The following is a 24998-nucleotide window of genomic DNA, read 5'->3' on the forward strand; positions in this document are numbered from 1 at the left end:
ACTCCCCTGGGCCACGCTGAACAGCAGATAGGCCAGCTGGCCCCCACTCCTCGCAATAGCTGCCATTGTCAGTGACTTTCAAGGAGTCGGGGTTGGGGGAAGGAACTGAAACTGGGGAGTAAGAGGAGGAGTGACCCCCTGAGGGAGTGCTACTGCCCCCACACCTGCTCCCCCCGACCCCTCACTTAGCCCTGGCTTTCCCTGGTTCCCCGAGGATCCCCACCTCTCACACCTGGACTCCCAATGGCTCCTCTGGTTTCCCTTTTTGCCCCTCCCTCCCAACTCCAAGTATCTGGTCTGTTCCCTGCACCCCTGGTGGTCTGCTTGCTGCCCCCCTCCCCCAGCCCGTCCTCCACCTCCCCAGCCCCTGGCTCCCAGTATCCTGGATGCAGATGTGTTTCCCCCATTCTCCCTCCCTCAGACTTGCACCTTACCCCCCCGCCCACCATCCCTTTGGCTCAGCAACCCCAGTACCTCTGACCCACTCCCCCCAGGGGATGGACAATGAAGCAGGTGGAAGGGGGAGGGGAGGGGAAAGAGACCCCCAGAAATATCAGTGCAGGGGGCAGAGTGGGGAGGCTGGCTCAAGTCCCTGGGCAGGAATCCCAAGTCGGAAAACTCGGGAATCCCAAGTCATGAGGTGGGTAACCTGGCCTCCTGGCAGGAGTGAAATGAAGGCCGGAGGTCCAGGCTCCTGAAGAGTCGGGGGGTAGGGAGGGGCACCCAACTAGCTGTCCTTGAGAAGCAACTTCTCCTCTGGGCAGCGGAAGGGGCCAGGGGGCCCGGCAGCTGCCAGCCGGGCACAAGCTTCAGGTGAGAGCTGGCGGCAGGAGCGCAGGTCTAGGCGGCGTAGGCGAGGACAGCGGCGGAACAGCGGAAGGCAATGGTCAGTGAGGCGGTGGCAACCTGGGGATGGGGTAACGGTAACCAACACCAGGAAAGTGAGTAGGGCATAGGCACTGGTCATGGGAATCAACAGGCTAGCAGGATGGACAGACAGGGGAACATGCTTACCAGCAAGATTGAGGTGTACCAGGGTCTCTCGAAGTGGGGAGGTGGGGGCCGTGAGGAGATGAACACTGGGATCCCCGACATGGGCGCAGTGGCTGAGGTCCAGGGCGCTCAGCTGGGGCGCGTGGCGCAGCAGGAGTCGCAGGGAGGCATCTGTCAGCTCTAGGCCTGCCAAGCGCAGCTCTGCTACCCCCTGCAGCCGCCCACGGCTCTCCGTTTGCCCTGGGCAGGCAGATGAAAGGTGAGCACACCCCTCTGCTTCCACTCCTGCACCTAGGCCCCCAGGCCAGCTATGTTTACATCCCTGTGTTCCTCACCCCCAAATCTGCTCCCACTATATGTGAGCCTCGGCTGGGGCTTGCTGTGTGGCTTGCTCTTGTCCTCATCTCATCTGTTCATTGCTCACGCTGCCTCCTCAGTGAGGCCTGCCATGATTACTCCACTTGAAACTGTAATATTCCACAATATTATTTTCCCCCACTTTCCCACCATCTGGCATATATATTTTTTCTCTCTCCTTCCATGAAGGCAAGAATTTTTGTTTGTCTTGTTCTTGCTTTAACCCCAACAATTGGGACATAGGTGCTCAATATATAGTCACTCATCTAACAAATGACATCCCTACCAGGACTGCCATTCTAGGCTGCTCTCCCACTTCCATCTCCTTCCATGATTAGTCAAGTCACCAACTGGATCCCTTTCTCTCCACCCCCCCTGCCACCACTCTGAGTCGACACCACTCTTGCCTCAACTCCTGCCCCAACCTCCTCATTCACTCTCGTCTCGCCTCTTCTTCCGGAATCCAAAGAGAGCCATTCTCAAATACAAGTGGGCCAACATCCGTTCTGTGCTAAAAACTCTCGAGAGCACCTCAAAGAAGTTCGATCTCCTTGGTGTAACCCTGCAGTCCCTACAGGGCCTGTCACTTTCTCAGCTCTTCACTCCTCTCCCTCACCCCCAAACACCCGGACCGATTCCCCAGGTGGCCCTGCCCTGACACTCCCCTTGTGGCCACCTGTGCTGTCCTCTGCCTGGCCAGTGTCACTGGCTTTCAGGTCTTACTCCGTCTCTTCCTTTATCTCTGGGTACATGAGCTCACACTGCTCAACTCTGCACCCAAAAGCGCATGGTCTGCTTCCCTTTTACTGAATTTACCATGTTCCTGGCATTACAGTTTCTGTTTGTTTTTTAAAAACTAAACGCCTGTGGTGCACCAGCAGCCACTAATTGAGCACTCACTGTGCGCCAGACACAGGCTGAACGCTGCCTGCCCTTAGGCCAGTGGCTCTCAAACTCTGTCCCTTGGAAGGCTAGTTAAAATGGATTGCTGGCCCTACCCCCAGAGTTTAGGTACTCTAAGTTGGGGCCTCAGAGTTTATTTTTCTAGCAAGTGATGTTGAAGCTGCTGCTCTGGAGACCATGCTTTAAGAACCACAGCCTTGGGAGACAAGCTCTCTGATGATCATTCCTGTTTACCGGTGAGAAAATGGAGGCTCAAACCATTAAGCAACCTGTCCAAAGTCACATGACTATGAAGTAACAAAGCCAGGACAGCAGGCCTGGTGGCTCCAAGTCCAAACACCTACCACCATGCTATATACCTCCCGGCACCAGCAGAGCCCTTAGGTAACCTAGATCAGATGCCACAAACTCATGAACCTAGCCTACACGAGTGTTTTAAGGAATCTGCGTATGCTAAAAATTTTCTAAGTGACTAAGCCTACCAAAAGGACATTTAAAAAATACATATTTTTTCTTGTTGATTTCAGAGAGGAAGTGAAAGGGAGAGATAGAAACATCAATGAGAGAGAATCATTGATGGGCTGCATGCGCCCCCCGCCCTGGGGATCGAGCCCAAAACCTGGGCATGTGCCAACTGGGAATCAAACCATGACCTCCTGGTTCACAGGTCGATGCTCAACCACTAAGCCACATGGGCTGGGCCTAAAGGACATATTTATTTATTTATTTAATTTATTTATTTAATGTTTGGTGTTTTTTTAAAAAAATTGATTTCAGAGAGGAAGGGAGAGGGAGAGAGAGAAACATCAATGGTGAGAGAGAATCATTGACTGGATGCCTCCTGCACGCCCCCTACTGGAGATTGAGCCCGCAACCTGGGCATGTACCCTTGACCAGAATCAAACCCAGGACCCTTCAGTCCACAGGCCAATGCTCTATCCACTGAGCCAAACCAGCTAGGGCAAAGGACATTTTTATAAAGAAACTAGAGGTCTGGTGCACGAATTTGTGCACAGGTGGGGTCCAGCTGGCTCCCCCCATGTGAGCCCGATCGGGCCAGGCTGGCGGGGGGGGGGGGGGGGCGGGGGGGAAGGGAGAGCGGGGCGGGGGAGGGGAGGGGGGAGCGGGGAGGTGGGGAAGGGGACGTGTGAGGTTGGCCGGCCAGCCCTGTCCCTGATGGGGGTAGGGTGCAATCGGGGGTGGGGCTGGTCAGGGGGAGGGTTAAATAATTTTCATCATTTAACACACACCCCCCCGCCCCCATTGCGCTGATTGGCCGGCCGCAGTGTCAGTTGTTCTGGTTGCTTGGCTTTTATATATATCGATTTAGATATTGAGCTTTTCCTTGAAAATGGTAAGATCTGACATCACTGGGCTACCCTTTCACCTGACAATTGGCTGGGAATGGGCTGCTAGAGCCTACTTTCTCAAGTCCTGCACCAATCTCATCACTTGCTGCCTCTGTGAGGACCTGACTTGGCAAGCTCTGAACTCCAGCTGCTCCTTTTTTTCATTTGAGGAGCTGAGAGCTTAGAGAGGGAATACATTACAGATACCATCAACCTTGGGCCACAGCTTAAGCCACTAGAGGAAAGCAGAGGAAAGAGGGCACGCTGGCCTTGACAGGGAAAAGGAGGCAGCAGTGAGGGTTTCACTGAGGTGGCAGCATTCAAGCTGGTCCTTCAAGGACTAACCCTGTGGAGAGGTGGGAGAAGAACAGGCCAGACAGAAAATAGCAGGGGCAAAAGCAAGAAGTAGAAATTTTAAGTTTTGCTCCAGGAACGCTGTACAAACCAGCAGCCACGATCAGAAAAGTAGGTGTAGAGTTCCAACACGCACAATGGGCCTGAGGGCCCGGAAGGCTCATCTTCACAAGCTCCTGCTAAAGGCGCTGAAACGGAGATGAATTCAGGCAGGAGGAGATGGGGTCGGTCTGCCAGCCAACCAGCACTTCCTCACCTTGTGGGATGCAGTGTTCCCAATGCCCACCCGTACACGAGCCCAAACCTTCCTGGCTCGGTCCAGGTCCAGGAAGACTGGGCAATGGGTGAATGCTCTGGTTTGGCTTTGCCTGTGTGACTTGCAGCACTCAACCCCTCTGGACCTCTGGGACCTCATCCAGAAAATGCAAAGAATCCTAGCTGCTTCTCTACTCCTTTTCCAAGGCTGCTGTGCAGGGGTGCGGGGGAGGAGGGTGGGAAGATGGGAGCCATGGAAGAGCCGTGAAAGCAAGATAGCCCTTGCCCTCACAGAGCTTAAGAACCTAGTGAGAGGAAAGGTTTTAACCAGGTCATTTCACAACAGTACACTGCTATACTGGGAGGGAACTCTCTCAAAGTTGAAGAGGGACTCTGATTTCAATGGGGAAGAGAATCATGGAGGGCTTCTAGGAAGCAGTGGCATTTACGTTGCAGCCTGAAAGGTGATTAGGAGTTAATTAGATGAAGGAAGATAAGAGCATTCTAGGCAGAGAAGAGTAGGCAAAGGCCCTGGGGCTGGAGGGAACTTGGCAAGGAGGTTGAGGTGGCTAAAATGCAGGAACCTCATGGGTGAGCAGGAACCAGACTATGGCAGGCCTTAGTGAATACAGTAAAACACTGATCTTTATCCAAAGAACACCAGGAAGCAACAAAAAAAGAGTTTACAGCACAGGAGTGAAATGGATACATTTGTCTTTCTGGATGGTTCCCCTGACTTTGGTGTGAAGAACAGACTAGTGTGGACCAGAGAAGATGCTATTGTAAGCACCCTATCTCTTGGCTAGACAAGGAGGCCCCAGGCCTCAGGACCCCCACCCCATACCTTGTATGACCCCCAAGGTGACCAGACCTCTGCTCACCCGACCAGCCTCAGCTCCCAGCATCCCCCTCAGTCAATATGGGCCTCCTGCCCCACAAAACTACTTATTCTGCCTCAAACTCCTTGGAAAAACCTGGTCCCTTTCAGGTCTCAGTTTAGTTCCTTTCAAGGAGGGCTTCTTGCATTGCTCCTTCACCACCCCGCCCCCCGCCAACAGCCCTTAGCCTACCACATCATGCTACAGAATTCTCTATTTCTGAGTCAGTCTCTCTCTGCATGACTGGGGTTCCACCAGGGTGGGGGATGAGGCTGATTCAGGCTGAGGTCTCCAGGGTCCTATCCAGGCCCAGGCCCAGGCCCAGGCCCAAAATGTGTTCAACAATAAAAGCTGCATTTACTTGGCAGGGTACCTGGGCCTGACCCACAGTGAAGAGGTGGCCGGTCTGACTGGGAAGATGATACTACCACTCCACGCAAACTTCCAAGTCAACTGGCTCCCTCTTTCTGCTCTTTTCCCTTAGGAAAATCCGTATCTTTTGACTGCAGGGCAAGGGAGTCTAGGGACTAAATTGCTCAGCCATATTTTTACTGGATCCACACGTGAATTTTAAAAGAATCTGAATTAATTTCCATCGTTTAGAAACCAGGATATGCCACAGAAAATATATATTCCTGGCTCCTCTGGACAAACAGAAGCGACTGGCCACTGCCAGTGCTAGCAATAGCCACTGCTCCCTTGGGAGAAGGCTGTCCAGTGGAGCCCACCATACCCAGCGGCTTCCCTTAGATCCCCTGGCTTTTCCCAGAATCCTGTGTCATCCTCCTGTCCTCCATTGTGCTTCATCCCATAATTATCTCCCCCTGGAGGCCAGGGACTACATCCTCTTCCCTCCCCTCCCATCACAGGGCCCAGCACACAGCAGGTGAGCGAATGAATGAACAATGGCCAAGCAGGCCTTCCTTTTCAAACTCAAGTCTCCCATCCTTTCTCCAAACCCTTTAAACCTCGCATGGGCCTCAGAACCCCACCCTGCCCAACCCGTTCTACAATGAGCCAACGGAGGCTGCACCTGGTTTGGTGTCTGGCGGAGGCAGCAGCAGCTCTCGGAGCTGGGAGTCTTTAACATCCTCAATCCAGCGCAGGTCCAGGAGCCGCAGGGCTGGCAGTGGGGCTGAGCCCAGGGCAGAGACAGAGAGCCAGGAGCAGCCAGACAGCACCAGTTCCTGCAGGCCTGGGGGAAGTTAGGAAGCTGGTGCTAGGAGGGCTCTGTGCCAGGCTTATCCCACGAGTCAGTCTATCCAACCTCACCACCTTGCCATACCTTGCAGTCGGTTCAGAAGCCACATGAGTTGCTTCTTGGAGACACCTGTCCAGCTGAGGTCCAGGGCTCGGGGCTGGCGACGAACCACACCACTAAGCATGGGGGGAGTGAGTGACTTCCGCCGGCTCAGGTCCATTCGAGGCCACAGACGCTTGTCATAGCACCTGGCAGCCACAAGAGGGTAGACAGCCCTCAGCTCTCGGAGCTCACAGCCCGTCCCACACTCAATGGCACACCCCAGTTTTCTCCCGATCCATACAGAAGGTGGGAGGAGGGGGCTGCAGGAAGCTCCAGGACCCAGGCCAAGAGGATTGAGTTTGGGGCTCAAACCCATTACTAAACTAGATGCAAGTTTAGTTAAAAACTATTTTAGTTAAGAATTTTCAAATAGTCTTCCTGCTGGCAAAGTCCGTCCTCCTTGCGCCTCAGAGGCCTAGTTTAGAAAATGAAGACAATGATCCTTACTGGCCTGCCCCATAGGGCTGCTGTAAGAGCAAATGAGGTCATTCTGGTGTTCGTACCTTACAGCTTAAGACACACACAAACATCCTATATACCATAGTTGCTGTAACACCAAAGGGAGCTTCGGCACTCCCAGCCCCCACCTGGGACTGCTCACTAAGTTATGTTGTCGGCTTGTGGTCACGTCTCCTCTACCAGTTTCTGCTCTTGATCCACGTCAGCCCCATCCTGATGGCCAGCTGCCTAAGGCTTGCCTTACAGCCCTTTTGCTCTCTGTATTTGACTATTGTGTCCCATGAACTACAATGTAGGCTCCACAAGGGCACATCTGGCCTTTTCCCTCCGTTCCCCAGTACCCAGCACTGTGCCATGGCACAGCAGGTTATCTGTTGCAACGAATGGGGCCAAGCTTCCATGAGCACTGCTCACAACACTCTTCCCTTACAGCTTTTCATTTATTCACCCAGTCAATGTTTACGGAAGACCTGGCAGGTCCAAGGTGTTGAAGCCACAAAGATGAATGAGGTCTGAACAAAGGTAAAGCAGGTTTCCCGATCCCAGCATTTCTGACAGCCTTGACATGCCCTTTGGAAAAGGGCTTCCCAAACTTATTTTATCAGGGAACCCTTCCCCACCAAGGTTACCTATTAATACTTTGCAGTGCACTAAGAGTTCCTTGAGACTCCCTTTGAAAACTTTTTTAAAAATATATATATATTTTTTATTGATTTCAGAGAGAAAGGGAGAGGGAGAAAGAGATAGAAACATCAATGATGAGAGAGAATTATTAATCGGCTGCCTCCTGCACGCCCCCTAATGGGGATCGAGCCCACAATCCAGGCATGTGCCTTTGACCAGAATCGAACCTGGGACCCTTTAGTCTGCAGGCCAATGCTCTATCCACTGAGCCAAACCGGCTAGGGCTGAAAACTCTTCTTAATGCAGTTCTTGAGGGCATGTCAGGAATTTCCCACTGGGTTAGATGAACTGTGTCAGAAGTGGCAGGGGTGGAGAGGGCCCAGGAAGCTGTATCTCCCCCTGCCCCCCAATTCTGAAGGGCTTTTTCTCCAACCCCAGTCATTTGCTATTCACTTATCTGCAGAACATGAATTTATCTTTAAATTGATCCCCTCTATGCACTTAAAACCAACACTGTTTCACATAAATGTGTTAACCATAGAAATAAATACAATGAACACAGACCAGGGTTATTAAATTCTAACCGGGTGTCGCTGTAGCTTTGGTCTAACACCTAAATAAAGACTTTCTGTTAGACAGGGAGATGAATATAAGAAAGGTACTAAAGATGCAATAGCACACAATGGAGAGACCTCCTTTTCAAAATTAATAAAAGAAGCCTTTTTGTGCCACTTAAAACTGCCAGGCATACCTCAGAGCCCCTGGGTGACATTTTAGGGAACGCTGGAGGCCCAGACATTGAGGCTTCAATCCCAACAACTCCACCTCCCTGCCCTACCTATCACCTCCTACCACTCCTTCCTCTTCTGGCATTCTAGCCTCTCCCGCTCCCGCTCCCATCCACTCAACCACTAACATTTGCAAATCTCTCCAATTTTTTAAAAAATATATATATTTTATTGATTTTTTTACAGAGAGGAAGAGAGAGGAATAGAGAGTTAGAAACATCGATGAGAGAGAAACATCGATCAGCTGCCTCTTGCACATCCTGGGGATGTGCCCGCAACCAAGGTACATGCCCTTGACCGGAATCGAACCTGGGACCCTTGAGTCCGCAGGCCAACGCTCTATCCACTGAGCCAAACTGGTTTCAGCAAATCTCTCCAATTCTAAAAAGGAAAAGAACAAAACAAAAACCCCACCCTCAACACAACTTCTGTCCTTAGGTCCTGCCCCTTCTCTTTACTCAATAAAATCCCTATCCACCAGTTTGGCTCAGTGGATAGAGCATCGGCCTGCTGACTGAAGGGTCCCGGGTTCGATTCCAGTCAAGGGCACGTACCTTGGTTGCGGGCACATCCCCAGTGGGAGGTGTGCAGGAGGCAGCTGATCGATGTTTCTAACTCTCTATCTCTCTCCCTTCCTCTCTGTAAAAAATCAATAAAATATATTTAAAACAAACAAACAAACAAACAAACACAAAACCTCTCTCTACCCACTCTGACCCAATCCTGAGTCCCAGCTCAACTGCGACCACCACCTTAAAGCTCCTCCTGGATCTTCCATGGCTGGAAAGGAATCCTTTCCCCCTGGAGGTACACATAGGCTCCCAATTGTTCTGTATCATACTCCACAAGAGCCAGGCCACACCATCAGCCTGCCTACAGACACACAAGGCTGTCTGGTGCCAACACATTTTGGCACATATGTTGTGCTGGAAATGCCAACCAACCCAGATCCTTAAAGGCTCATCGCCAGTGCCTCTTCTTCCAGGAAGTCTCCCCTGACTTTCCTTGTCCTGAAGCTAATCGATCCCTTTGCTCTTGCGTGACCAGGAAACTGGATTTGAATCTCAGAGCGGCAGCCAACAGTCAGTGAGAGTCCTACTGATACTTAGTGTCCAGCCTCCACTGGGCACAAAGCAGTCAGAAAGTGGGGGAGACACAGCCAGTCCACAGAAACTGAAGCAACAAAGAACATGATAAGAGTCGATGAGAAGACTGAGACAGGGGAGCCGCCCAGGGAGACAATGCCTGATGAGATTTTAAGGACAGCAGTCATTACTCCAGTGAGGAGTGGGTAGGAAGAGAGTGTACATTCCAGATGGGGAAGAACTAGTACCCAGGTCCAGGATCCAGAGAGAACACAGAGAGCTCAGAGACGCTCAGCCAGCATGAACAAAGGGCAATTCATCATCTCTTAATAATAAGAATGATGATGATGATGACTATAGCACTAATAACTACTATTTATCAAGGGTTTACTATGTGCCAGGTACTGTTGTATGTATTAAACATTTAACCTCACAATAGCCCTAGCAGGTAAATATTATTATCATCACCTTTTTAAAGAGAAATGAGGCTCAGAGAGGTTAAGAAACTTGTTCAAGGTATCACAGCTACTAAATGGTAGCAGAGCCAGGGCTTAAACCAAGCTGGTTGGATCGGGAGCCTGAGCTCTGGTGAGTGGGGAAGAGACAGAGGCTGAGGCTACAGAGGGGGCCTAGGGTAGGGGTGACATGTCAAGAAGGACTAGAATGGCCCTGGCCAGTGTTGCTCAGTTGGTTGGAGTGTTGTTCCATGCACCAAAGGGTCGAGGGTTCGGTCCCCGGTTAGGGTGCATGAGGGAGGCAGCCGATCAATGCTCGCGCGCGCTCTCTCTCTCGCTCTCTCTCTCTCTCTCCCCCCCCCTCTATCTTTAAAATCAATTTAAAAATATCCTCGGGTGAGGATATAAATAAGTAAATAAATAAACAGAATTAAAAAAAACATTTTTTTAAAAGAAAGGCTAGAATGCCAGGCTGAATTGCTGTGGCCACAGAGCTCAGAGGTGAAGGGCATGGGTATCTAAATCCCAGCTCTGCCACCTCTGTGCTTTGTGTGACCTTAGACAAGTCACTTGCCCTCTTTGGGCCATTCTCCAAACTATAAACGGAATTAAATGCAACACTTAATTCCAAGGTTTGCTGCAAAGACGAAGAGACAGTACAGGGGAGGTGTTCGGTGCAGTCACCGGGGCACTGTCCATGTCCGTTAGGACTGCGGGAGCTCGTGAGGCAACAGGGGGCCATGACGGGTTCTTTCTAAGCTGGGGAGTAAGGCTAAGGCCAAAAGCAGGAAGAACTCTTCAGGGACTAAAGCATGCCATCATCCAGGGGGGTCAAGGCTTGATGTTCAAGTTCTCTAAACCATTCACTTTACCCTTAACTCCAGCTACCCCGAGTCATCCCCTACTAAGCCCACCTCCAAAGTCCTAAAATGTAGTCCTAAACCTCCCCTTGCAGAGGCCCTTTGGGGACACAGAGATGGAGCAGCCCAAACGGCCACCTGTTAGGAGCTCAACAGCCTCCTGGTCTCCAGCCAAAGCCAGTTCTTCCCTCTCAGCTCTCGGTTCCCTGATGCTTCTGTTGTCCTCCAATCTGTCCATCGCTAAGCCTCTGCTTCCAACCCCTGCTGGCCTCGACCCTGTGTTCCAGTCCCTTCCTTGCCACTCTCTCTGCCCATGTCCTCCAAAGTCCCACCCCTCTTCCCTGAAACTCAACAACTTCGACACTTCTGCCTGCCTTCTCTCCCCTCCCTTTTTAAAAATTGATTTGAGAGATCAATTTATTTATGCATTCATTGGTTGCTTCCTGTATGTGCCCTGGTCAGAGATCGAACCCAAAACCTTGGCATATCAGAACAACTCTAACCAACTGAGCTACTACCCTGCCAGGGCTTCCCCTCACTCTTGACAGATCACTTCGCCTCCCAGTTCCGAGAAAAGATAGAAGTCACAGAGAGGAAAGCCTGCAGCGTCCTGCTCCCCACTACAAATCTCTCTCACTACCTCCTTCTACACTCCGTCCTCATTTCCTCACTGTCACTCATTCACTCGATGAACATTTTCTTAGTACCGGCTGTATGCCAGGTACCATTTTAGAAACCAGGTACAGCAGCAAGTCCTGGCCTTGACCCTATGTGACCTGGCTTCCGTCTCCCCACCCCCATGTAGCACAGCCAAGGACACCAAGGCCTCCTTGTAGCAAAATCCAACCGCCACTCTGGTCCTTGATCTCCTTTTGCCAACATCCAACACTGTTCACCACTCGCTCCTTCCTCAGTCTCCCTCCCTCAGAGCACAGCTCCACCCTGATTTCCTCCAAGTCTCTGGCTGCCTTTTCTCTAACTCACCCATACTGACACTGTCTTCTGCTTTCTTCCGTGAAGCTGGTATCTACAGATTAAAAACCCCCAAACTGGGATCTTTCTCTTAATAAATCGCTTTGCCTTCTAGTTCCAAGAGAAGACAGAAGCCACCAGACAGGACAACCTGCAACTGCCTGTTTGTTCACTGCTGTGTCCCTAGTTTCTAAACTCGGACCTTTCTCCTGAGCCTCAGACTGCAGCATCCAGCTGTTTCCCCGCTAGCTCCGACTGGCCCACAAACCTTCCAGACCACACGTGTCAAATCTGCGTGCTTCCCTTTCCCCTAGAACTTGCCTCTCTTCCTTTGGTATTCCCCAGCGTGAGGACCGGCACCGTGCCCACCCAGGCCTGTGGGCCAGAAACTCGTTTGAGTCACCCGCGGCCCCATAGCCACTTAGTCACCAAATCCAAGCTCTTCTGTTTTTGGTGTGTGTTTTTTGTTGTTGTTTTTTTAATATGTTTTATTGATTTTTTTAACAGAGAGGAAGGTAGAGGGATAGAGAGCTAGAAACATCGATGAGAGAGAAACATCGATCAGCTGCCTCCTGCACACCCCCCACTGGGGACGTGCCCGCAACCAAGGTACATGCCCTTGACCGGAATCGAACCTGGGACCTTTCAGTCCACAGGCCGACGCTCTATCCACTGAGCCAAACCGGTTTCGGCTGTTTTTGTTTTTTAAAAATATATCTTTATTGATTTCAGAGAGGAAGGGAGAGGGGAGAGAAATAGAAATATCAATGATGAGAGAGAATCATTGATCGGCTGCCTCATGCGTGTCCCTACTGGGAATCGAACCTGCAATCCCCGTGGCCGGAATCGAACCCAGGACCCTTCAGTTTGCAGGCCCACGATCTACCCACTGAGCCAAACCAGCCAGAGCTCTTCTGCTTCTTAAATAAGTTCTCAACCTGAGTCACTTCTCTCCATTCCCTGCCCCTGCTTCTGCCCCCAGGCCTTACAGAGCCTTCTGAGTGTTCCCATTGTGCCCCCCGGGCCCCTGCTCTGCCCTACCCTCCTCTTCGTATGGAAAACCACCGTTTTATTGAGTATTTGGTACCCTCCAGGAACTACGCTAAGTACTTTGCAAGAACCATCTCACTTAATCCCCACAAAGTATTAATTTGAACTCCAGATAGTGGATGAGAACACTGAGGCTTGGTAGGTATAACTGTCCAACCATGGCCATACACCCAGGAAGTGCCGGAGTCACAGCTGATGAAACACATAAGGACCAAACTCCAGGGCCCACGCTGGACACCACTGTGCAGTCCAGCCTCTCTCTACCTCTGGTCACACGTCTCTCCTTGAGGCCGAAACCAAGTCCTCCTCAGTTCTGATTCCCATGTACAAGCACAGGGCTGGCCTTGCTGAAGAGGCCTCAGCAAACACTTCCTCAGCTATTACATGAGGCCGGTGGTCACCTCCAGCAGCTGCTGTAACTATCTGCTTCTGTGTTGCAGGCTGCCGTGGAGCTATGTTCTGAGGACACAGATCTGTGTTCTGAGGATGTGGAAGTCTGTGCTTTCAGTAATCACTTTAACTGAGTGAATAATAATGATTATGGTTAAGGCATCGAGTAGTTTCTTTTTCCCACGTACTGCCCTCAGCTACAAAAACACTATGAGGTATACAGACAATGCAGTATGGAACTGCACCCCTGAAACCTACATAATTTTACTAATCCATGTCAACACAATAAGTTAAATGAAAAACAACACACCACACCAACAACTCTGAAGTAAATGTTTTGGTCCTCCTGGTTTAACAGATGAAGAAAATGAGGCCAGAAGCAGTTAAGAAACTGGCCCAACGGCAGACAGCTCCTGAGAGGAAGAGTCAGACTGAAGCACAGGCACTGACCTCCAGAGACCAGTAGGCACGCACTAGCACGCAGAATCCACAGGAAAAGGATCAGAGTTTGAGTTCAGCCACTAGCTTGTACTGTGACTTCAGGAGTCCCGCATTCCCTCACAGGGCTGCTATCATGGGGAAAAACCAGCTAACTTTTGCAAAGTGGCCAACAGGGTGTCTAGTCCACAGTAAGTGCTTGAGAAAGAGCCTGAATTTTCTCATGGAATAAAATATTTCTTGAGCATCTATACTGCCCTTTGTCCCGTGCTGGGAACATGAAGATAAAACAGACACAGTATCTGCACCACCCCAGAAACTGATTGGAACATGAAAATGAATAAATGAATGAAGGCTCAGCCCCTCTATGAGCTGTGAGGGGAACAGAGTGTTCCGAGAGTTTGATTGGGGGAGGAAGACCAGGGGTTTGGGAAGCTGAGGGAGATTTCTGAATAAACAAGGTTCAGGAAGCAGTGGGGAGATGGGGGAGGACAGGCAGAGGGAGCTGGTAGCGGCTCTGGGGCATGAAGACGTTACTTAGGGTCAGGAGGCCCAAGTATGGCTGCTTGTGAGAAGGCAGGGCCCATCTCAGCAAAGAGCTTTCTTATGTGTAAATGAAAAAGGTAAGATTGTCCTCAGAAGAGGAAGTGTGAAAAGCAAACGAGATGATGCATGTACAGCAGTGAGCACTATGCTTGGCACATACTAAACACTCATAAATTATACTGTTAAGAGGAAAGATTCGGGAACAAGAGGGGCTGGGTTCAAATTCCTGGTTCTATTGCTTCCTCTCCACATGACCTTGACCTCAGCTTCATCTGTAAAGGGGAGTAATAGTACCTACCTCACAAAGTCGTTATGAGGATTAAATGAGCTCAAAAACAGAAAGCAGTCTGCGCACAGTAAATGCAGAAGTACCATGCTGTAGTGTGCTCACGCTACAGAAATAACTGACCAGGGAGGGAGGAGGAGGAACAGGCGACAAGTCACCCAGAAAGTGAGGAGGGTGTCAGCAATAGAACCTAGGCCTGTGCAGGCCACTCACCAGCGGCTCCAAGTCCGGCAGACGCGCATGCAGATGCACAGCTCTCGGGGCCCAAGGTGCTGGAAGACACGAAGCCAGGCAGCACGGGGCAGAGGGTGGTCGGATCCAGCAGCCAAAGGCAGTGTGTCGGGCTCAGGACTTCGAGGTGGGGGCCGTACCACATGACGCTCCAGCTGTGGGGGCCGGGGTGGTGGGGCAGGGCCCAAGGGCCAACTGAGGAGGGGCCCCCCACTGCCAGGGCGTACAGCCCGTCGCCCCCCGCGGTTCTCTTTCTCGCCTGAGCTGCCCCTGGCTGGCCGTCGCCCATTTCGGGCCTCGCCAGGGGCCTCATCCTCACTCAGGGATGTGCCTGATGAGTCGGAGTCTGAGTCTGAGTCCGAGGAGGACGAGGAGGTGTCAGGCACCCGCTCTAGCAGCTGGCACATCCGCTTGAAACGCTCTAACTTCTCCCTCTGTGGTGATGGGGATGGCACCGCTGGGCCCTCAGCAGAGGCCAAAGGTGGCTTTGGTTTCTGCAGAAAGAGAGGAGACTGCTCTAGGGTCCGACACATACTTTCCCACCCCCCTGCCCTTGAGGAGTCACCAGGGGATGCACAGTCCAAGGGATAGTCCTGATCCAGCCCTGGCTCTGAGCGACGTGAGGCATTGCCCAAGCCATGCCTGAACTTCACATTCCTTATCTGTCACATGAAGGCACTGATTCAAAGAATTAAATGCCTTATGGGTTCCAGTAGCTCATGAATTTCCACAAGCAGCATGCTACGAAAACACAGTCCAGATCTGAGTATTGGCTTGGCCATCTGTGTGACCTTGGGAAGCCCCTGTCTCACCATCTACAACGTGGGACACTGGACTAGACCATTCCAAGTGTCCGGTCAAGGATGTGAGAATAACAAAGACCACCTGGCCCTAGGCAGAGCATCCCACACTCGCTGACTCGTCACATCCTCACAGTGCTTGAATGGAGTGGCAACCTGGGTCACTCTTTTTAGACATGAGGCAAATGGGCTCAGAGAGATTAAGCGCCCAAGTGACAAATGGCAGAGGTGGGATTTGAATGCAATCAGGCAGATTTAGTGTGTCCATGCAAAGTGACATCTGATTCCTTGCTTTGCTGTATGACCTTAGGCCAGTCTTTTAACCTCTCTGGACCTCATTTTCCTCGAATCTAGGTAAGTTTTATAATTTACAAAGCCCATTTACTTTCAGTAGATTTAAGTAGTGGGATAAGTAGATAAGGAAGGTAGATTTCCCAAATGAGAAAACTGAGGCTCAGAGCAGCTGACAAACTGCCAAGACCACACGGAGTCAGCAGGCAGAGATTTGGACTCAGTTCTTTCCCCTTTAAGATTTGGAAAAATGATGTAAAAGGGTCAGATAATACCCTGAGGGTTCTTGGAAAGTCAGGGGCTCCTGTGGCCCTGGCCCCAACCCACTCCCCGCCTCCACTCTTCCCAGGGTCCACATGCCCATCGTGGCCAAGTGGAGCAGGGGCAGGACAAGGTGAGCAGGAAAACACAGATCTGTCTCCAGGGTGGAGGGTGGGGCAGGGAAAGATGGGACAGGGAGGGAGGAGGTCCCCGGCACACCTCCCAGTGTTCGGGAGGGAGCCCAGGGTGGCAGGACGAGAAAGCTTGGCTTGGATTCAGAACCCTGGGGGGCAGAAGGCCTTGGCCGCCTGGGTCCGATCCTCGGAGGAGGCAGGCGTCTCCACCCACCTTCTTCAGGTGCCTCTCCCGGCCTCCTTTCACCTACCAGGGAAAGAGGGAGACATAGGGAAAGGGAGAGACCCTTTAGGCCCTCATTGTCCACAACTAAGATCCATGCCCTCCTCTTGGACTACAATTCCCAGAAGCCCCCACCTCAAGGAGAATTCTGAGCATGCTCACCTTCTAACCAATGTCTTGGCTCAGTGAGTATGCTCTCATCTCTTTCTTCCCCCTCAGGCCCTTTCCAGCCCCTCCTTCTTCCTCTGGAGCAGCTTTGAGTATGCTCTTTCCCTAATCCCTAAGTACCCAGGGCTCCCAACGCTTCACTGCCCAGTGCCAGCTGCCCCTCTCACCTGTACCTCTCCTCCCCATCCTCCCCCAGCACCTCCTGAATTACATCTCCTAGCAATCCCTGAGGGAACCCATGGAGGGCCCACCCTCCCCAAAAAGGAAGAGGACTACCACTCCCAGATTCCCTTGGCTGAACCTAGTGAGCATGCTCCCTGGCTCACCTTTTTCTTTGGGGTTGGGGGCTCATTCCCTGACTCCCTCTCCTTTCTTTTGGGGGGCCCAGGCACGTCCTCTGGGGGGGGCCCAGCAGGCAGGGGGCCCTTGCGCCTGGGTGGGGGTGGTGGAAGTGGCGGCTCCTCCGTCAGCTTCCATCCACTCCCCAGGCTGGCACCCTCCTCTCCGTTGTCAGTCCTTCGGCGGCCTGGTCCCTCACCCGAATCCTGAGGAGATGAATGCTGGGGGTGAGATTCTGCATAGCTCCCCAGCCCACTGGGAGCCCAGCACCCAGCCCAGTCCTGCCCCTACCTTGCTGGTCCGGCCTTCCTGGGTACAGCGAGGGCACTCCCAGCAGTTAGGAATTTCCGCATTGATAACACCCTCAGCCTTCCCCATCTGTGGGCAGAGGGCAGGGAATGGATATAGGGGATCAGTCAAGTCAGAGGCAGTGTCCCCACCTCCTTGCTCCCTGGCCATGTGCCCCTCCCAGACGCCAGGTTCCCCAGGGCCATCACCTTCAGGCAGCCAGGGTGGACGATCTCGTTGCAGATTGTACACTCCATGAGGCTCAGACCAAATTTTTCTTCCTCTCCCTCCACTGTGTCCTCCTTCCCAGCCTCCCCACACAAGAGGCACACAGCTGTGTGTGGGAGCACGGGCTGTTGGGGGGAGAAGGGGCATCAGGGACCCCGAAAGCAAGCAACAGGGGAAGACCCTTCTTTCTGGGAGCCTTGGCCAGCTGCTGGAGGAGGTTTAGAACCTCTGGGCCAAGCTGGATCAAATCTTGAATTTCTTTCTTCTTTTTTGGCAGTGTGACCTTGAGCAACTGATTTAATCTCATTCCTGTTTCTCCATTTGTAAAATGGGGCTAGGAGTTTTTCCTGTGCACAACTCGTTAAGAATGAGATAATGCAAGATGGGCATTTGTTACATCGCTTGTTCTCACTGTTGTAATGTTCAGCTAGACCCAGGGCCTGTGTGACCCTGGAATTGTTGCTGGCTTTGTGAGAAAGGGAGACCATAAGCAAACATGGCACTAATACTCCGAGAGAGGGCTGGAGGGGAGGCGACAGCAGCCTGGGATGATTCTGAGTTTGCTCAGTGGCAGCCTAAGCGTTGCTCTGGAGCTCACAATGAATCAGGTTTGGGCAAGACCCCTGGGAACACCAAAGGTTGGTCTTCAGGAAAAGGGAAGAGCCTTCAGATAAGAGGACTTTGGGGAGGACAGTGGTAATACTGAGTCATATTGGGGAAAAGGTTGTGAGACAGGCTCAAGGAAGAAGCAGGTAGGGGGAAGAAGGAACAAGAAAGTGGGCAAGGGCTGGGGGACAAGGAGAAGAGAGGGGCGGTGGGTGGAGAGACCAAGCAGTAAAGAGTCGTGGAGGGAAAAGGAAGTGATGGTGTGGGGAGGGGGACACAGGATGCTACTGGAGGCCCATGGCTGCAGGGGACGGGCCGCTCTCTGGAGCCCTGGGAAGCTCAAAGGATGCGGACAGCTGAGAAGAAACCTGTGTTCCTCAGAAACCTACTGTGTGCTGGGCCTTGCATATCTGTGCTATTGTTTACAACTCAGCAAAAGAAACATTTTGCAGAGACAGTACCTTTGGGATTCAGTGATTTGCTCAAGGTCACACAAAGGGTAAGCTCAGCCTCAAATCCAAGGCCCCTCTGGCAGGTGAGGAAGAGGCCAAAGAAGGCTAAGTAAGACCTATTCACAGGGGCTAGCTCAGGGCAGCCACTGTGCACAGATACCTCTAAGCAGTGGGATGCGAGGGGCCAGGTTTTCTATCTGTCTGTGCCTCTGAAAGTTGGGGCAAGTATGACGGTAGAGACTGGGTTAGATTCTTCTGTGACCTAACATCGCCCTCAGCTTGGAGCTGAGGGGGGGAAACGGGCCCGATGGACATCTGAACAAACCAGTGAATGAATGAGCGAACGAACAGCAACTCTACAGTAAACCCCAGGAAGGAGCTACCAGCCACCCCAGAAGGCACTTAGGCCCCCCGGGGAAGGGCGCCCAGAGCCCAGAGCGGGGCAGAACTCACGGCAGTGCACTGCCGGAGCAGGCACGACTGCTTCATGCGCCCGGGCCCCCCGAACTTCTTCATGTCTCGGCAGAAGTGGCAGTCCCCGCACTCAGTTCGCACACAGGCCCGGCAGCGGCGGCAGCGGGTTCGGCGTCGGCGCGCTCCGGCCCCCGGCCCCCGGCTGCTCGACGACATTGGGGGCGTCAGCAACGCCGAGGGCTGTGGGGGAATGGTGACAGGGTCAGGTGGGCCCACGGGAGCCCTGAGCGGGGAAACTCCTGACAGCTCCCTCCTTTTCTAGGCAGCAAGAACTCACCCTCCTCCCCAGGGAGCCAAGGAACATGGAGGTCACCCCTCCTGCAGGGCGTAGGGGGAGCCACTCTCTGGGGGCCTACCTCTCCCAAGCAGCTCACCTGGCGCCTCTGGGAGCCTGAGAACTGGCTTCCTCACCTCTGCCTCCTCTAAGGCTTCCTCACCGCCTCCTTGACTCGCCCAAGGAGGACGAGGGAAGGGGCCTCCCCACTGACACCCCCACCTCAAAGCTCCTGGGAAAGCCAGGGGCTCCTTGTCTGTGGAGTTGCATTAGGAGGTCCCAACTTTTCCCGTTCCCCAATGTACTATACCCCGAGCTCTCCCCCACCTGAAATTCTCCACGTTTACCTCCGAGGCACCCGGATTCTTAGATGGAAGCGCCAGACCTTTCTTTCTCCCTCCTCTCTCTCCTCTCATACAATGACCACCCAATTTCTCGTCCCCCAAAACCAGATCCAATGGGATCCTTGCCCCCCAAATCCCTAAAGATTCACTCTGCTGCCCAACTTCCAGGGCTCTGAGACCCTCCTTCCCCCAAGATCTCAATTCCTTAGCTCCCCCAGAGCGCCCTCTGCTCTAAGACACCCTCCTTTTGTATTTCTCAGTCAACCTGGGCGACCTCCTGGATTCCCTGGGACTCTAGAACCCAGCCTGACATCTTCACAGAACACAGGGGGGGCGCCTCCATGTGCCCCAAGCCCAGCTTCCCAGGCAGCTTTCCTCCCCTAATTGTCTAGAATCCCTTGGGCTGTCCTTCCCATGGAAACCAAACCCTCCGAGATCCCAGCAGGCCTGGAGGGTCTCTTCCTGGCCCCGGTCTTACCCCAGCTTCCCCCTTTCCAGGGACTTCCAGACCCATCTATGGGGGTGGGGAAGGGGCCCTCCAGCGCTCCAGGGGAGGGGCCTAGAGGGCGGCAACTGCGGCAGGGATGGGGGTCTGCAAGGGGAAGCAGCATCGAGGAGGGAAGGCCAGCTCCCGGGGTTGAGAGGTAGCAGGATGAAGGGCTGGAGATGAGGAGTTGGGAGCAAAGAGAGGGTGAGGCTGGGGGCGGGGAAGGGAGAGAGAGGCCGGGCTGAGGATGAATGGGAGTGGGAGCTGCCCAGGTCTGGGGGTGAGGAGGAGCCGCACGAACCCACCTCACACGTGTCCCGGGAGCCATCTCTCCCTTCTCGGCAGCTCCCGGCGGGTCGGCGGCCATCGGCGGCGGGGGGGCCGGGCGGCGCGGGGCGCGGAACGCTCAGAACGCCGGGGTCCACGGCCCCCCGAGGGCGCTCGGCCCCTCCCTCCGGCGGAGGCCGGGACGGCGGCGAGTGGAGATGGGGGGCGCCGGGGGCGAGGCCCTCCCACGGGCTGCGGCGCGGCCCTTCCAGGGGGAGGTCCTGCTCTGGGGGGCTCAGTCCCTCAGCCCCCCCAGGCCAACGGGGGCTCCTCGGGCGCAGGGTGCTCAGCTTCTGCCCGGGCCCCACTCAGTCCGGGGTCCGAGTCTCAGCTCCCCTCCCCCTTCTCTCCCCAGCGCCCCCGACCCTTTAACTGGCCCCTTCCCGGCCCCCACTGCCCAGGGGTCTAGGGCCCGGCCTGGGACCCCCCACCGTTTCCGGGGTTCAAGCCCCGCCCACCACCGGTTCCCGGGGAGGGGGGGGTCCCTGTAACCTGCCCCCCTCCCCTGGGTCCTCCCCTAGACTGCGGCCCCCTGCCCTACCACTATCTGGCGAATCGAGGGGGGTGAAGGAAGCTGCTCCGGCCCCGCCCCCCCCAGCCTGCGTACGCCCCCGCCCTTTCCCCCTCCCCCCAGCGCGCGACCCTCCAGAGATAGGGATTTAAATAAAATTTGAATAAATCCCCTTCCTCAAGCAGAAGGTTGGAAGGAAAGGATGGAAGGAGGTAGGGAAAGGGGGAGGGGACAATCGGGGTGCCTCAGCCCCCTTGGTCCCCCGGCCCCGCGCAGCTTCGGCCCGGGGCCCTGGCCGCCTCTCTCATCCCTCCAGAGCTCCTTCCTCCTTCCTCCTCTCTTCCCCCTCCCGTCCCTCCTCCTTCCCTCCTCCTCCTCCTCCTTACTCCCTCCTTCTCCCAGAGGAACCCCGCCCCCTGCCTCCTCCTTCCCTCACCACTCCACTTGCCGGGACGAGCACGCGCAGGGAACGACGGAAGTCGTAGTCCTGCGGGCACTGGTGCTACCGTGGGAACAATGGGGCGCTGGGGCTAACGGGGACTACAAACAAGATGGCGGAGGGCGTGCCAAACTGAGAGCTGAGGATGCCGGGAGTTATAGTCCGGTTGCCCGAAGGCTCCCCGTTGCAGAGCATACAGATGGAGTGGGAACGATGACTACAAACAAGATGGCCTTCTTCCCCGGCCCGACCTCCTTCCCAGGCACTCACACGCCCTCCTGTCCACAACCCTCCGCGTGTGTGGTACCTGACGGGAGTCGCAGTCCATCTGCTGCCTTCCCGCTGCCATTTCTACTTCTCAGGAACAATGGAAAGGTGAAAAGGAACGAGGACTACAAACAAGATGGCTGAAGAGGGGCGTACAACCTGACTAGTAGTCGATCTCATGAGGTGCGATGGGAATAGTAGTTTTCCTAGGTTGCTAGTGTTCCTTAAGAATGACGAAACTGGGAGGTTAAGGAGACTACCACAAAGATGGCAGGTTACCTAGCCTCTTCCCGTCGCCTCATTCTACCACCTTGAGCACCTCGCCCGCCTGTAACATCGAAATCCCCCTCCCGGAGGCGCAGAGCCTGGCGGGAGTTGCAGTCTTCCCGTCTCTTCTATTATCTTCGGTCGAGACAATGGAAATAAAAAGGGGCGGGGACTGTCTGCAAAAATGGCGGCCGAAGGGAAGGGGAGACGACGACCTGGGATTTGTAGTCTACGCCCTAAGGCTACTCCCTGCGAAAACCGGGAAAAGGACTACAGTAAAGATGGCGGCTTACCGCTCGCCCTTTGTGGCAAGGCCTGCTGGGGGACGTAGTCCTTTGGCTTCTATAGAGAAAGGACGTGGGCAGTAGGCCAGTGCATTGAGCTGCGAGCGAACGGGAACCTGGAGTTGTGCTCTCTCCGCTACCCCCTTCTCGGAGATCTGCCGGGAAATGTAGTCCCACGCCTTCCCTCGTTAGTGGAGGGGGAGGATTTATGTCACTAGTGGGGATCAGTGCAGGCGAGGGAGAAAGAAGTATGGGCAATCCAAGAATATATCATGTCCGCCTCCCCGTGTGGCGAGGACTGAATATTTCTGGGGCGGCTCTTAAAGGAAAGCAAATGAGTATTGTCGCGACAGAGGAGGGGTGGTTCAGGCCGAAAGCACCGTCACGCTGTTGACCCTTGGGAAGCTTGTACACCTCATATCCGATGCTTGTTCCCGCAGACCACAGGGAATCAATCAGGTCGTGAGGGTTCCAGGGAAAAGGCTCAGAGATCATGCAAAATCCCCGCCCCTCCTTCGGAAGTCACCAAATCTCGGTTTTCACATCTGAAAAATGGGGATAATGATACCTACCTCCAAGCAGAGTTAGGAGTGTAAAGACAATGGTCACGAAAGTTCCCAGCTCAGGGCCTGACATGGGGCACGTATTGGTAGTCCCCTTTTCAAGCTCCGTTTTAGCCCAGTTGTTCTGGGATCCCAGGAATCCATCATGCTAGAAGTTCGCTCCTGGTGGGCAGGCTATTCCCAATTGAACTTCATTCTCTCCCCTCACCCCCTCCTCAGTCTGGTCCTCCAGCGTCCACTACCGAGCACTGCTCCTAGGGGGCGCCCATTCTCCACTTGACTGAGGTCCTACTGCAATCCGAGGTGGTAGGCGCTGCATACTGCCCAGCCTCCTCTCCAGCCAGCTTGGAGGGATCCTCCTAACCTCAGCTGCCAAAGCAAACGGAACTGCTTTCCACCTCAGTGCCTTCTTACCTGCCTTTTCTACCTGGAAAAGGGTCCTGCGAAAGACTTGATGGGTCTGGTTTCTCTGTCAGAGAAAGTTAACCGCTGGCCAGTAAGGTGTGAAATCCTAAGTTTGCAGGGACTGAACTGAGGCTCCTTCTAGCTCACGTTTATCAGTCAGGAAATCCTTGGCTGTCGAAGGATTGTCTCCTCTGTGTCCTCATTGTTTTAGCTTCGGCTTGCACGATTACTTGAGGAAAGCTTGGGAACTGTTCCCTCTGCCTGTTATGCCCTTCCCCTCCTCCTGTTCCACTTCTCCACTTGATTAATTACTCACCCTTCAGGTCTCTGTTTAAATGCCACGGTCCCCATGAAGCCTTCCTGTAATTCCCATTTGAGATTCACTTATTGACTCTTCTACTAGCCCAGTGGTCGGCAAACTCATTAGTCCACAGAGCCAAGTATCAACAGTACGACGACTGAGATTTCTTTTGAGAGCCAAATTTTTTAAACTTAAACTTCTTCTAACACCACATCTTCAAAATAGACTCTCCCAGGCCGTGGTATTTTGTGGAAGAGCCACACTCAAGGGGCCAAAGAGCCGCATGTGGCTTGCGAGCCGCAGTTTGCCGACCACGGTACTAGAGTATAAGTTTCATGAGAAGTCCAGCTCACATGTTAAGTGCGTTCAGCACCTCATTTGATCCTCATAAGAATGCTATGAGCTAGAATTCCATTTTATAGATGAGAAAACTGGGGCTTAGAATGGATGAGTTGTAGAGTCAGGATTCAAACCCAAGACTCCAGAGTCCATCTTCATAACTAGGGGGACACCCGCAAACTGATTAAATCGAGCCCATGTGTATGTTTGGTTTGGCACAACACCAACAAATTTCTCATGCGAAAATGGATTTTTATGCCGAAACCGGTTTGGCTCAGTGGATAGAGCGTCTGCCTGCGGACTCAAGGGTCCCAGGTTCGATTCCGGTCAAGGGCATGTACCTTGGTTGCGGGCACATCCCCAGTGGGGGGTGTGCAAGAGGCAGCTGATCGATGTTTCTCTCTCATCGATGTTTCTAACTCTCTATCCCTCTCCCTTCCCCTCTGTAAAAAATCAATAAAATATATATTTTTTTAAAAATGGATTTTTACTTTAATTTGAAATCCTGAAGTCTAGCAACTGGGTGGGTAAGGGGAAATGGCAGAGTGAGATTGCATATAAAGATATAAGAAATGCCCTGGCTGGTTTGGCTCAGAGGATAGAGCATTGGCCTGCAGACTGGAGGGTCCCGGGTTGGATTCCAGTCAAGGGCACCTGCTCGGGTTGCGGGCTTGATCCCCAGTGGGGGGCATGCAGGAGGCAGCCAATCAATGGTTCTCTCTCATCATTGATGTTTCTATCTCTATCTCCCTCTCCCTTCTTTGAAATCAATAAAAATATTTTACTTTTCACTTTATAATCTACTCTAAAGTTTGAGATCTTTACCATAAGCAGGTATTATTTATATGCTGAAAACATGAGTTGAAAATACTATAATGTAGCCATGTTGACATTAAAATATAAAGATGATAGGGGAGTAGGGAGTTGGGTGAAAAGGTGAAGGGATTAAGAAGTACAAATTGGTTGTTACAGAATAGCCATGGGGATGTAAAGTACAGCATAGGGAATACAGTCAATAATATTCTAATAACTATGTACGGTGTCATGGTATGAGATGGGTACGAGATTTATTGGGATGATCACAGTAAATTATATAATGTCTGCTCACTGGGGTGTGCTCTGAAACTAATATAATATTGTATGTAATCTGTAATTGGAAAATAAAAAATGATTTTTAAAAAAGACCAGCTCAGCCAACGTGGCTCAGTGGTTGAGTGTCAAACTCTGAACCAGGGGGTCACCGTTCTATTCCTGGCCAGGTATATGCCTGGGTTGAGGGCTGTGGGGCGTGCAGGAAGCAGCTGATCAATGATTCTCTCATCATTAATGTTTCTCTCCCTCTCCCTTCCT

The 24998-nt window shown here is 53.0% G+C and overlaps 1 protein-coding gene and 1 long non-coding RNA gene across 5 annotated transcripts; one reads left to right on the forward strand and one right to left on the reverse strand.

Moving 5' to 3' along the window:
* Positions 1-431: 431 nt before the first annotated feature.
* On the reverse strand, positions 432-20842 carry FBXL19 (F-box and leucine rich repeat protein 19). Of its 4 annotated transcripts, none has more exons than XM_008152805.3 (11): positions 20251-20842; positions 18820-19020; positions 17290-17433; positions 17084-17170; positions 16780-16998; positions 16277-16309; positions 14559-15070; positions 6375-6538; positions 6123-6284; positions 1015-1233; positions 432-906 (listed from the first exon to the last, which is right to left on the reverse strand). In XM_008152805.3, exons 2-11 carry the CDS (start codon positions 18994-18996, stop codon positions 728-730), a joined length of 1896 nt encoding a protein of 631 aa, XP_008151027.1. In that variant the 5' UTR covers positions 18997-19020; positions 20251-20842; the 3' UTR covers positions 432-727. The 4 variants fall into 4 exon arrangements, 3 of the variants coding, with proteins under 3 accessions (XP_008151027.1, XP_027983273.1, XP_027983274.1); XM_028127472.2 differs by having other exon boundaries at positions 16148-16309; XM_028127473.2 differs by lacking the exon at positions 16277-16309.
* On the forward strand, positions 7287-13872 carry LOC129148777 (uncharacterized). Its single transcript, XR_008555741.1, has 2 exons — positions 7287-7373; positions 13434-13872. It is a non-coding gene; the product is annotated as an uncharacterized LOC129148777 (long non-coding RNA).
* Positions 20843-24998: the final 4156 nt, after the last annotated feature.

This window comes from Eptesicus fuscus, chromosome 4 (genome assembly GCF_027574615.1).
Source record: "Eptesicus fuscus isolate TK198812 chromosome 4, DD_ASM_mEF_20220401, whole genome shotgun sequence".
In the NCBI taxonomy this organism is placed as follows: Eukaryota; Metazoa; Chordata; class Mammalia; order Chiroptera; family Vespertilionidae; genus Eptesicus; species Eptesicus fuscus.